The sequence below is a fragment of the Aethalodelphis obliquidens genome, unplaced genomic scaffold, assembly GCF_003676395.1.
Source record: "Aethalodelphis obliquidens isolate GAN/ISIS:26980383/991018 unplaced genomic scaffold, ASM367639v1 scaffold369, whole genome shotgun sequence".
NCBI lineage: Eukaryota > Metazoa > Chordata > Mammalia > Artiodactyla > Delphinidae > Aethalodelphis > Aethalodelphis obliquidens.
Genome location: NW_020838283.1, coordinates 9,055 through 22,220, shown reverse-complemented (window position 1 = coordinate 22,220; position 13,166 = coordinate 9,055). Strand labels below are relative to the sequence as shown.

At 55.3% G+C, this 13,166-nt stretch overlaps 2 protein-coding genes across 4 annotated transcripts; one reads left to right on the top strand and one right to left on the bottom strand.

The window, feature by feature from the left end:
* Nucleotides 1-999: 999 nt before the first annotated feature.
* On the top strand, nt 1,000-2,951 carry CCDC200 (coiled-coil domain containing 200; the record flags this gene model as incomplete). Its single annotated transcript, XM_027100108.1, has 2 exons — nt 1,000-1,291; nt 2,656-2,951. Coding segments are annotated over 2 exons (456 nt in total), but the record flags the coding sequence as incomplete, so codon positions are not given.
* Nucleotides 2,952-4,926: 1,975 nt separating this feature from the next.
* On the bottom strand, nt 4,927-10,972 carry LOC113616704 (transmembrane protein 106A-like). Of its 3 annotated transcripts, none has more exons than XM_027100105.1 (8): nt 10,878-10,972; nt 9,681-9,819; nt 9,368-9,594; nt 8,771-8,834; nt 7,449-7,602; nt 6,763-6,937; nt 6,083-6,132; nt 4,927-5,506 (listed from the first exon to the last, which is right to left on the bottom strand). In XM_027100105.1, the coding sequence occupies exons 3-8, from the start codon at nt 9,573-9,575 to the stop codon at nt 5,300-5,302; spliced, it is 858 nt and encodes a 285-aa protein (XP_026955906.1). In that variant the 5' UTR covers nt 9,576-9,594; nt 9,681-9,819; nt 10,878-10,972; the 3' UTR covers nt 4,927-5,299. The 3 variants fall into 3 exon arrangements, with proteins under 3 accessions (XP_026955906.1, XP_026955907.1, XP_026955904.1); XM_027100106.1 differs by lacking the exon at nt 9,681-9,819 and adding an exon at nt 6,662-6,705 and having other exon boundaries at nt 6,083-6,136; nt 6,797-6,937; nt 10,878-10,936; XM_027100103.1 differs by lacking the exon at nt 9,681-9,819 and having other exon boundaries at nt 10,878-10,936.
* Nucleotides 10,973-13,166: the final 2,194 nt, after the last annotated feature.

The following is a 13,166-nucleotide window of genomic DNA, read 5'->3' as shown; positions in this document are numbered from 1 at the left end:
GTGTGTGTGTGTGTGTGTGTGTGTGTGTGTGTGTGTGTGTGTGTGTATTGGGGTGACTCAGCTTTGCTGTTGTACTAGGCCGAGGCCTCAACGTGGGATTGAAGCGTCAGGCTCGGGAGGTTTTAAAGCTGCTCTGTCCAGTAGGGCGGCCACCAGCCTGTGTGCTATAGCCCTTGAGACGTGGCTAGTGAGACCGAGGACCTGCATTTTAAACGTTACATACATCTAATTTATTTAAATATACTCTTTAAGACAAATTTTCGTTTTACCTACCGAAACACTTTTAAGTATGTTTGGAACAACGTGGATATGTGAACCTACTTTTTCGACTGTAAATTATCTGAACTCTAAATATTTTAAATCAAAATGCAGTGTCTAAATTCAGATGTGCTGCTGAGTATAAAATGCCCTCTGGGTTTTGAAGACTTAATACAAAAACAAAGACTATAAACTACCTCATTAATATTTTCATATCGGTTTTACGTTTTGGCTGTATTGGGTTGAATAAAATGTATCATTATACCCAGTTTCACCTATTTCTTCTTACTCTGTTACGTGGCTAACAGAGCATTTTAAATGATACATGGCCCTCGTTATACTTCCACTGGGCAGTGCTGTTTCAGAGCATGTGCAAGAGATTATTCTTTACCCTCCGGCACTGCAAACGATTTTCAGTGCGCGGAGGTAGGTGGCCCGAGGCGGCTGTTTCCTGGGCAGGGGGCTGTGCGGGGGGGGGGGGGGGGGGGTTTTTCCGGGGGGGGGGGGGGGGGGGGGGGGGGGGGGGGGGCGTACTGTTGCTACAGAAACAGTCCTTGGGCGTGGGTGGGTGAGGGGAGAGAGCTCAGGCCCCAGCCTCAGCCTCCAACTCCAGGGAACAGAGACCCTCCAGCCGCCTCCACCTCTGGATTCCCTTGCCTTGCTCCCCTCAGTGTCTCCGGCAGGGGGGCGTGACTGGGTGGGGAGGGAGGAGGATGCCACTTGCGGGTGGCTTCTTGACAGGAACTGAAGAAACTCCAAGAAGAGAAACGGCAATCTGAAAAAAGAACCCAGCCATCTCGGGAGTCGCCGCGGGAGTCGCAGCCACCGCCGGCGCCATCACGGTCGCCACCCGCGCAGCCGCAGCCTCCGCAGGTACCCGAGCGGCCGCCGCCGCCGCCGCCTCAGCCAAAGCCACAAAATGCCCAGGACCCTCTTACTGAGCGCACCTCCCGGTACATTCTCCAGGATTCCCAAAGGCCAGGCGCCCACAAGGACAGATTCCAAGGACGGGTGATGAACCCTCAAGGTGCAGGTGAGTGACATGCCCGGGAGAGGGAGATGGTGAGGAGAGAGCCCCGGGCTATAGTCCAGAAGCCACATCTGTCACCCCACCCTTTGACCCTCCCCGGCACCTTTCACCTTTACTTGGGGGTGGGGGCGGTCACACTCTCTGAGTGGATTTGCACCAAGCGAGAGCTGCAGAGAAACCCGCTGACTTCCGCAGAGCGTGGCTCAGAAGTGGTCAGTCCCTTCTCCAGGGTGAGGGTGACAGACGGGGTCGGGGTCGGAGTCGGGGTCGGCTCGGGGCGGCCAGAGGGTGGGGCAGGAGGTGTAGGCTTAGCAACGGATATCCTGAGCCCTGGGGGGTCTGGAACAGGGAAGCCCCGGTCGGCTTCCTAGTGGAGAATGCTCAGCGGGGGCTGGGACTTTGCCTTGCCCCAGCTAGGGGCCTTGGCCTGCCCCCCCAGAAACGTGGTAAAGAGTCCGGCTGTGGCACGTGCCATTCTCAGGAACTGCCAGCTGAGTGACGTGTGCTTCGTTTCATCATCAGGTTTCGGGAAATGTAGCCCAGATACACACATCAAGTACCCACGATTCACGGTGAGACGGACTCAGAGTGTGAGCGGCAGCTACGGTTTGGCTGCGTGTCTGCCCGCGCTCGCGTGTTAGTGCAGGTGGAGTCTAGAAAGGCTTCCTCGGCGGGAATCGGGAGAGGGGACTGAAGTTATTCCGTCACTTCTGGATGGCCCGTTCCTCCCCTCCACGCCCCCATAAAGATGTCTCTGTAGGCCCTGTTGCTCAGCACTCAGTATAGGTGAAGGAGCTGACGATCTAGTTGGAAAGATAGGACGGGTGCCAGAGAAGCAAAATCAAGGGGGCCGTTTGAAACGCGGATGGGGTGGAGCCAGCTGCAGCGGGAGGACGGTGAGACGTGAAGTCAGGGCTTGTGGTCTCCGTCAGGATCACCACTCTCCGGTAGCACGACTCAGATCTCTGAGCCTCAGCTGCCCCACCCGTAAAATGAGACTGATAATACCCCACCTCCTCCACAGAGGTGTCACGAGCACTGAATTAAAAGGGAAAGCATCCAAAGCACTTGGCTTACGGCCTGGCTCGTTGTAGACTGTCAAACCCAGGAAGACGCTTTTTTGAGAGTCTTGAGAATTACATGAAACAGGATACGCTTTGGAAAGAAGCATTTTTTTTTGTTTGTCTCTGACTCAGGCGCAAAGGATGGGAGAACCTGATCCCGGCCCTTTAAGACGAGGACTGGGCTGCTGCATCATCTCACTTTGATTACTCGGGCTTCAGAGGCCTTAAGACAATGTTCTCAAACCAGCAGGCCCGGGAGCTGCTAACTAACCTGTTCTGCCTCCTGTCTCTCCCTCTTCTCAGTCAACGAACTACATCCAGCAGTGGTGATTCAGAGACAGACCCCCGAGACCCCACTGGCCGGCCATCAGCAAACATCAGATGAGCAGCCCCGTCTTCCTACCTCCCAGCAGCATCTCCACTTCAAAAGCCAAGCCCTCCTGATCCACTCTGGTAGGGGAGGCTAGCTGGGAATCACGTGTGATTTCTTCCTGCAAAGACTCAAGAGACTGGCTGGGCTCCGTGAGACAGAGGTGAGGGGGAGGGGCCAGGAAGACCCACGAAGAGGATGGAGAGGGTGCGAGAAGACAGTGGAGGGCGATTCCTTGCTTCTCCAGGCAAAGCCAACGGGAGAACTTGGCCTTGGGCCCCCCAGCTCTACAGCTCCACTACTGGCCCTTACTTAGCAGTGATATCACAGCCTGTTGGGGGCTCAGGTTTACGACTCTCGCTGGAGCCACCAGCCCTTCCTCCTGGCCGATGCTTATCGAGATGCACCTGGGGAAGCGTGGGTGGCATCACACCAGAGCAGACCTGGGACCTTGGGCAGCATCAGGAAGAAGTGGCACGCAGGGCCCCCCCCAAGTCCAGTGTCGTGCCTGGTCCACGGTGGGCACTCCGCTGTTGAACGGAGGGTGGTTGGAAGGGATGGAGAGAAAGAACTCGGAGGAAAGGAGGACTGTAGCCTCAGGCACAGGACACCTGACCTTGGGAAGAGGGGACTCGCCCCCCGCCCCCACCAAATCCACAGGCCTCTTCCTCCCTGGGTCTCAGCCTTTCCACGTAGCAGAGACAACCCAGAGGCTCTGGAGGCCCCAGGCAGCCGCCTCACCTCTTCCTGAAACTGACACCTGGGGTCCCCCAGCCCTGCTCCCTCTGCCACTCTTGACTGGTGAGGGGGATGCCTGGGTCCTTTCACTGTAGCGTCTCACCTTTGGGTGAGACTGAAGGAGCCTCTCTGCAGTGTTTCCTGAGAGGAGCAGTTGGGGGAAGCGAAGGAGCGGGGGGCGCACAGAACAGGAGCATTAAAGTTGGGAGGGGCTCAGAGACACACAACGAGGGAAGGGGAGCGAGCGAGCTCCTGGGAGCGGTCTCCCAGAAGGCAGAGAGGCCGGGCGTGTTCTCGAGGGGCTCAGGGACTGGGGAAGAGACCTTGATGCCCACTTGGATATTAAGAAACAGGCTGTGAGATGGGGAGCGTCCACCGGCTCCCTTCCCACTCACAGGAGCCTTTTATTTTCCTTCCTTAAACACGGTTAAGCACAGCTGATTGACTCCAATATAAATCCATTACATTTGGCGAACTCCACCCAGCGTGAGCTCCAGCCTGGCCCCCGTGGACTTCCGTGCTCTTACCAGCACCACCTCGACGCCAGTTACCCAGGCGTGAAAGCGTGCGGACAGCACGAACTCCTTCCTTCCCCTCATCCCCCCGGCCGGCTCCTCAACAGGTTCTGGCCCCACGTGCCCTTCTCCGCCCTTCCTACTGCAACCTCAGCTTTCCCTGCTACTCAAGCTCACCTCTCTGCCTGTCTGAGTGACGGAAACCGGTAACCGCCTTTAGTGAGCAAACACAATTCCTGCTCGCCTAAAGAACCTGGGGTTTGCCTGGGGCTTCTCATCTGAGTGACAGCAAAGAGGCGACGGCCTGGACCAGTCCCGACTGATAGGCAGCTCCATACTGTCAGCGCCCAAAGGAGAGCAGAGGCCTCTGGGAGCAGAGGGCGCCCTGGGACTAGGCCAGGGGTGCAGCGGGACCCAGCAGTCCGGCCTCACCTCTGCAGGTTTTCAGCGGGAGGGCGGCTGCGCCCACCGTTTGACCTGCCTGTGTCCCCTCACGTGGGCTCAGGCTTGTGGCCTCCTTCAATAAAAACCTTTTAAAATGACTCTGGCTTTGTCTCTGTTTTTCCTGTGCAGGCCCAGGGGGGTGCCCGGTGCCTCCCTTCCCTTTCCTTCCCTCCCCTCCCCTCCCCTCCCCTCCCACTTTGGTTCCTGCTCTGAAGAGAACGATAAAACTCTTTTCGGGAGAGAAGCTTTAGCTGCAGAACAGCTCTGACTTCCTGGGGACCCAGACAGTCTAACCAGGAAGGCTGCGGAGCCAAAGGGCCTTGGCCAATCTTGCTGTCAGATGGGTGGGGTGGGGAGACAAGGTACCAGGCGTTCTCGAAGCAGGCCATCACCATCACTCTGTCACACGACCAAAGCAGGGCGGCATAGGAGAGCATCTACGGTTCCCTAAAAGGCCCTGGGGACAACACTGGCTGTCCCCCAAGTCACCTTCTCATTACCAGGTGGAGAACTTGGAAAGGATCCATGTATTAAAAGCCAGACAAAATGAAAGCTTTCTCCACATTCAGGCAGGACAAAGGTCTTCCCTGGACGAGCTGGGCAACCAAGGTGCTCAGCACAGACAGTGTGGGTGCCACTCCGTGCCGCTGAGGCAGCTCTGAGGAAACGTCAGGTCAGACTTTCCTCAAGACAGACCAAGGGGAATATCTGGTGCTGGCTTCTAGAAGAACCAAGCTTCCATTCCTGTGGAAATCAGAGAGGGCGTGAGGGTGTGTGTGCGTGTGCGTGTGCGTATGAAGTTAACGTCCACAGAAAGCTTCCTCTGCTGGGGGTGAACAGGGGGAGGGTATGATAAAGCAGGGCTTTTCCTTCGGCAGAGTCACTCTCGTCCTATTGGGTGCCATGGAGTGGTGGGAGATACAGACCAGGCCGGCAGGTGCCCGCAGCTCGACGACAGCAGACAGGTCACGGCGGGCGAGGGACCAGCAAGTGGGGCTTGGATGCGTTTCCCCGGCAGTCCACATATTCGTAGCTCTGGAAGACCAGCTGCTCTGAATGGCTCAGGTAGGAACAGGTCAGGGTGCCCCTGGAGAGGAAACAGGGCTTTTTTTTTCCCCAAAAAACCCACACCAGTTTTATTTTGAAGATTACAGAACTTGAGCCTTGGCCCTACCCAGCTTCCACGTCCACCGATCTAAGGATATGCAGTTGGGGTAGGAGTGAGAGAAGGAAGTAGGGAGGCCAGGGGAGAGACCTGGTGGCGGCAGAGGAAAGGAGTAAGATGGCGGCTGGAGAGCTCCCGCCACCCTAGGTCTGCGCTTCACTGTCTTTACTCCTCCACACCACAAGGGTCTGGGAAGAAGAGGAAAGCCCTGGCCCTGCTCTGCTCTCTGGGGAGGGCTGGCTTCCTCAGACCAGACCCGGCCCTTCCTTCTGCTCCCCACTCTGCCGAGGCACCTGGGACAGCTGCCCCCCACCCCCCCACCGGGTTCTGGGCAGATCTGTGCCTGTCACGTCAGTGGCTCCTAAGGTGGGCCTTAGGGGAGGGGCTGGATCTGCTACTGCCAAGAGCCGACACAGACTCACGGGATTCGCTGCGATGACTCTCCCCCCACGGGGGGCAGAAGTGGGAGAGGGTACCAGGGCTCCAAGCCCTACTTACTGGATGTGCAGAAGCACATGGTGGACTTTGATTTTCAGCCAGGTACAGATCTTGCTGAGAGAGACAGAGAGAGAGAGAGAGAGACAGAGAACCTGGGCCCACGTTTCACACACTGAGCAGCCTGTCGGACAGCTCGGAGGAGACCTGCCGTCCCAGCACCCCCCCCGGCCTCCTTTCCATCAGGGGCCCCACATGCCGCCCCCACCCCTTCCCCCTCCCTCTGCCCAAGGTGAGCATGTCGCCCCTGCTGCAATATCGCTCCTCCAAACCCCACTGGTTTGGCCCAGGCACGGGCTGGCCTCTCCCTTAGTAGAAGACGGTGAGTCAGGCTGAAGAGCCTAAGGTCATATAGCGTTAAGTGTGAACCAGATTCTAGGCTGGGTTTCATTCCAGTCCAGGTCCAAACAGGCAGAGGCTGGGGACCCTGAATGCTTGTACACTGCAGTCTTGGCCACAGAGTGCAGGCCACGTGCTGACTGCAGGGTCTGCTAAGCAATCAGAACATCTGGTGGGAATTCGACCTGGGTTTCCAATCAGGACAGAGGCTAAGGGAGAAGGGATTGATCAAGGGCTACTCACTATGTGTTTTCATCCCATATCCTGTTGGCTACCGTATACAACATCTGTCAACCAAATGGGTATAGGGTTAGCCCCAACTCCAGCCACCTGCGTCCACACACCTGTGGGCAGGTCTGGCCAGCAAGAGGGAGTCACCTGCTCACTGGCCAAAGGGCCGACGTGGAGGAGAAGGCTGTCGGAGACCTGCCCCACCACGAGGGACAGGTGCAGAACCTCAATGGTCAGCTGGGTCACGGCGATGGGGTAGTAGTTGTTATTGGAGATGCTCAAGATATTCTGGCGAGCAAGACAGGGAAAGGAAGGGGTTAGGGTAGCACCATCCTCGGCAAGAAGTCGAACAGTTTCAAAACCCCGCAGCCTGATTGAGCCCCACCCCCAACGCGGGCCTCAGCTGCCGAGGCCCAGTGCCAGGAGCCCCTCGGAGGGGCTCTTAGCGGCGAGGGGTCGCCTTTAACTGAGACATTAAGCTGGCTCAAAATCCAGTCTCACCCTGCAAGGCTCTCTCTGTTCAGTCCTGCCCACCCGGGGAGTCTCAGGCACACCACCCCGACTGCACCCAGTGATCTACGGCTCTGGCGTCAATTCTAACCCCTCACTGTTCCAATCCTGCACGGTCTGTTGGGGGGCTCATGGTTGCTCCTGCTTCTCCCTAGGCTCCCGACATCCTCTGGCTGCCATAAGATCCCCGGCTACCGATGCCCGGGGTGAGCACACCGGACAAGGGCTGTACAGAGGAGTGTTGCCAGGAAGGTGGGGTCGGAGCCCAGGGGCGCAGGCACCCACCCACCGTTATATTGAGGTGGATGTCGGCCTCGCCAACGGTCACCGTGGAGGAGTTGAGGCCTACAGGCTGCACGGCGATAGTCCGGGGAAACAGGAAAAAGACGATGAGGGAGGAGGTCACCAGGCAGATGAACACTGCCAGGAACACGGAGAGCTTCCTGTGGGAGAACAGGACCCGGGGTAGAGGAGTGGAGAAGTCTGGACACCAAGGCTGCCTGGGCCGGGGGCGTTCAGACACTCTTCTCTCTACGTAAGGCTCTCCTCCGAGCCCCCACCCCAACACACACACACAACTGTACACTTAGCTCCCCAGATGCGGAGGACCAACCTGGCTCAGAGGTGGCCCAGGGTGGGTAGGAGCACCGGACTGAGAGGCTGGCAGCCTGGCTTCCATTCCCAGTTCTGTGTTAGCCACTGGCCCAGCAACTCTGAACAACCCGCCTAACCGCCCTAAGCCTCCGTTTCCTTGTCTATAAAACGGGGGTAACGGTACCTACCTCATACCATCTGTTATGGGCTAATGCATGAAAAGGCACCCATCCCTGGCCCTGGCACATAGCCAAGGCTCAACCAACGCTAGCTATTCTCACTGGAAGAAGTAAGCCCATGTGAATTTTGACAGTTCTGAATTTTCATATTCATATTCAGAACAAGACATCATCTGTCCATCTAGTTCAAAATTGAGATATACATTAGAGAGAGAGCACCTTGTTAGCATTTCCTAAGGGGCACTGCCAGATTCGGCTTCTGGTGCACTGGTGGGGGCAGGTTGGGTGGTGGGCTCCCCCACGGAAGCTGAGGACCCTGGGAGGAGGTTGCAGGGATCTATGTCAAAGGACCCAGATGACAAACAGGGTCATGGGCCCCCCAGTGAAACTCAGGGCTGCCTCCTCTGAGGTTCTCAAGTGTCCCAGAACAGAGAGCAGCTGGTTTCCCATCTCTATGGGGAAAAGAACAAGCAGGTCTGAGCTGCCGTAGCCAAGGAAGTTCTTAGGAAAAATCACTTTCCCAAACCAACAGCAACCACAGCCACTCCCTCCCTCCTGGAAGGACTTGCAGAGTCAAGAGGGAGCCTTGCCTCTTGGAGGCAGCGGTGCTCAGGACACCAAGAGGCCTCAGGTGGCATCTGCTGTGCCCCGAGCTTCTTAAACTAGGAAAATCCTTGGAAACAGGGAGCTAATACGTCTGAGGCCAGTGAGGCTCAGGCTCTCTGGGGGAGAACCCATGGAGAAAAGCTGGGGGGGGTGGGAAGGGGGATTTGGGAGACAAAGAGGAAGAGCCCCCAGGGGCAACGCCTACAGAGCTGGGATAGGAAGAGGGGCTTACGTGTGCCTGGGCTTCAGCCTCTGGTCCCCATAGGGGATGAGGGCCACCAGCTGCTTCTCTAGTTCTGTAGAAAGAGGGTGAGAGGGAGGGCCGAGAAGTGTCCATGACAAGTGTTCCCTGTGCCAGCCTGCCAGCAGCACCCCTCCGTCCCACAGTGTCAGAAGCACGCCACCTCTGCCTCAGAGCAGGACTGACTGGGGACACCGGGCTGCTGGCAGCTTGGCTTTGCCAGCTCTAGAACGGAGGCGAGAGTTTCATTAACAGGTGTGGAGCATTCCTGCACGTCACCACAAATCCGAGAAGCCCAATTTCTTTGGAGACGTCACTGTAACTTCCTGCATCCGAAGGCAGTGCTGCTAAGAGAGCAGAGAGGCTGGGAATCCCCTGGGTTCGGGCGGTACCACCAGGGCAGGAGGGGGTCTCTGCAGCGAGCCCAGGGAGGGTCAGCATCTCCCTGGCTAGCCCTGAAACTCAGGGACTAGGAGCTGGGAGACCCAACCCCATCCAAGGAGACTCAGAGGGGCCTGGCACTGGCCAGCTGGCTGCTAAGAGCTTTTCCTGGAGCCCGGGCTACTTCCAGAGCCTGGGGCCACTCACCTCGAGGGATCTCCCCACTGCCCTGGCAGGTGGGACAAGTCGCAAAGCTGCCGCCAGCAGCCCTTTCACAAGGCGCACAGGAACAAGAAGGCTTGCTGCTGGTGGTGCTGGAGTAGCTGGCAGCCTCGCTGCCACAGGCTGGGCCGGAGGGCAGCATCGACTTGTTCTCATCCTCCCGAGAGCCCAGCTGGGAGAGCGTCTCACCCATCGTTCAGGGGTGTTTTTCACTGATGAGAGAAGAACAAAGTCCAGTCAGCACCGATGCCGGGTGTCCCTCTGGTTTTAGGCTCTTGAGATTGGCAAGAAGCCCCACCACGCTTTCAGCAAGCTCGAGCCTAAGCCAGTGAGGGGGTGGGAATTCGAGCAGCTACACACGACTCCTGGATCGGGAATCTCAATGCATTGCAACTCTTTGTTGTTTTTGTTTTTATTGTAGGGAGAGCTCAATCGGCCTACAAGAGGGAAAAGCAAAGCAGAAGTTATTTCACTTTAAGGGACTTTCGTAAGTGAAAGGCAGAGCGCTTAATTTTGTTCTGGAAAAGCTGCTGAGCTGTCATTCACTGCAAGGGAAGGAAGTTAGATAGGTCATGGGGGCAGCAGCCAGGGGAGCCCCTTCATCCTCTGCGACAAGACGACTCTGAACGTGTCTCTAGAGCACCCGGGCAGAAATGCCCGAGGTCTCCAGCCTGGGTGTGGAAGGAAAGTTTCCATTCCTGAGCCTGGACAGGTGCTGGCGTAATAGGAAGGCAGGGATTCTTTGGGACAAGAAAAGAAAAAGGCGGCTAGGCTGGCCACAGGTGGGGCTAAGAACCCTAAAATGATTGTAGAAGGGAGCATAAACCTCTTCCGCTTGCGTTCTGAGTCGGGGTGGGAAAGAATGTTTGAGCGAGGGTGGTAGCAATTTCAGGGTCAGTCCTTCACTAGGACGAGTCACAGTGAACTCCAGATCCTTCCCAAAAGACTGGTGGCAAATGAGTGGGCAAGGTGAGCCCCACTCAGACCTTCTGGGCTTAAAATAAAGGAGGCCTCACCTGGCTTAGGTCTGAGGTTTAAAATAAAGGGAGCCTCACCTGGTTTAGGCCTGAGATCCTGGGCTCCTCTCAGCTGCAAGAGGGCTAGAGATTGCTGGAGTACGTCTTTGGGGAGGAGGGCCTGTAAGGCAGGGTGGCTCCAGGGGGCCACCAGTCTCCTTCCCGGAGAGTCCTGGGGACCGACTGCACCGCGTTGGAGGAGGTGGGGAGTGGCGACCCTGGCCTCCCCAGAGCTTTCACGCCTTACTCTGGGGCTCGGCCATGGGCTGCGGGGTCGGAGCGGACTGAGAGGCTAGGAATTCAATGAAGGAGGATTTTCAGTCCCACCACACACCCCGGGAGGCCGTTAGCAGAGCTTGGAACCTGCGTGTTGGGCTAGGAGGAGGCACAGAAGGGGCCTGGGCCCGTGCATGCCAAAGGGAAAGAAGGGAAGGAGGGTCCCTTCTTTCTAAGGAATCGATTCTAAGGAATCGCCTTACCCCCGGGCGACCGCAGCGACAGAAACGCCTGCAAAGCAGAATCGAAAGCGCGGGAGCCGGTGTTTTCGCCCCAAGCTTCGGCTCAAAGCCTTGGGAAGCTCCGCCCCGGCTCCTCCGGACCCGCCCCTCCCTCCCAGGGCCAGCCTCTCTCGACCCAGCGGCCAGATAACTCGGTTCTTCAAAGGCCACGCGAGGTTCCCGACGAAAGGACCGGCCAGTCCAAGTAGGGGTTTCAAAGTTTATTTCACCATTCTTGAAGCGGTTAGGTACAAGTACAATGGGACAGACGACTGGACCCCAGGGCCCTCCTGGACCCCTACAATACAACTCACATGGTCAAGACAAGATCCCGTCCCAAATCAACCGAATTAATTACACACACCCTGCCGCTCAGCCTCTACCCAGAAGCCCACCCCCCACCCCCACCCCCCACAAAAACGTTTTAAATAATAAACAGGCTGGTTGGCTTGCAGTCTGAATCCTGGCTTATTTCACAGCATTCAAGAGTTACACTGTAAATAAACATCATTATGGCCAATGACTAATTTAAATCACCATTCGTTATAATACCAAACCAGGTTAAGTAATACTATTTTACTATCCTTCCCCCTTCAGGCTGGGGGTCAGAGTCTTCTTCTTCTGCAAGTAATTTTTATCACTAAAATCTGTAGTGTTCTTTGTCACACCTCTTTACTAGCTGTACCCAAGACTCCCTTCTGTAAAACAGCGCGAGGACCAGGACCCTGTAAGCGAGCTCCTTCCCGCTCGCGTACCCTGGGGTTAAACCAAAACTTTTTCAGTGAGTTTGCTCCCATCCAAGTCTTGCAAAACACCAGCCCTTTTTCTTGTTCCAGGTTCTCCTGAACAGATTGCAAACATTCAGGAGGCCATCAGGATGGCCTAAGCCTCACACCCACTCATTTGCCCACCCCTGAACTTCACTGACATGATTCACACAGGAGCCTGCCTTTCACTTTTTTCATGTTCCTATACACCCCCGCCCACTCTACTGTAAAGGCCTGCCCCCCGACATAAAGAAAAAGGGTAACTGTTAAATTTACTTTTCCCTTTAATAGAAGAGTTTCTCTCCTTCTTTGTAGCATTAGCAAAATATTTCACACTACCTAAATTTTTTCCCTTAAATAAAATAAAATGTATGCAAAATTGCTACGACAGACACTGCTCAACAGGTGCTGCTGGGTTAATGCGCACACTCCCCGCTCCTTTCTCAGAAGTGCAGAGACTGGAAGGTGGATGTACTCTAAACGCATCACTGGGGGTCTTTTGAAAAACAACAGTGCCCGTTACTAAGACTTGCAGGGGAACGACTTTCTCCTTGAGAAGGGAAGAGGAACAAAACTCCTGTCGTGCGCACCCTGGGTGTTATTTTAACACCACACAGCTATGAAGCTTGGGATAGGTTAGAAAAATTATGAGGGTAATTCTTGAAAACAACTTCCAAGGTTAATTTCTTTTATAAGCTGGCAATGAACAGATATCCTCATTGAAAACATCCACAATTAAGCAAAGAAAAATACTCAACTTCAGTACAAGCAGGAAGAAAAAGGGTTCTATAGGGAGTTTAAGTTGCACTTTTCAGTGCACTAAAACGGAGAAGAGTTTTATCCAGATCAAGTGAAAAATGCTCTTCCTACAATTCATCTAACGTCTAAAGGGAAGGTTTAAGTTCCGGCCTTTCATTTGCTCCAAAAAATACCACAAGGCAGGTATTGTCTTGACAGTTCAATGATGGGCTCTATGTAGATTCATCAGATTAAAAAATAAGCAAGGGCTTCCACCCCACACCCCCAAGACAGAATAAAGATCGTCTCTGAGCAGCAGGCAAAGTTATTGAATACGAGGTCACTCCTCAGTAGCGGTGGCTGTACCAGTCGTCGTTGTTGATCTGAAGGAGTTCTGTCACAACCTGCAGGATGTTGTAATTGTGTTTCTTCAGCAGCCTTAGGTTTAGCTGCCTGTCACAGAATCCCATTTCAAAGAGATGGGACATCAGGGCTGCTGTCTGATCTTCGGAAACTATTGGCTGTGTAGAGTCAAGAAAAGCGGAACAACGTTTTTTGTATAATTTGTGTTTATCTTGTTAAGGCATGCTCATCTTCCAGATTTATTCAAAATACTAGGGAATCAGGTGCCGGGCTACGGCACTCCTGTCCACCCAATACTAATGGGTCTTCTGAGGGGATAAGGAAGGACTGGGAAGGCCCTGCTTTGGATTAGGTACGTCTGCAGTCTGAGCCAGGTGACTGGCGAACTGTCTTTAGAACTAGA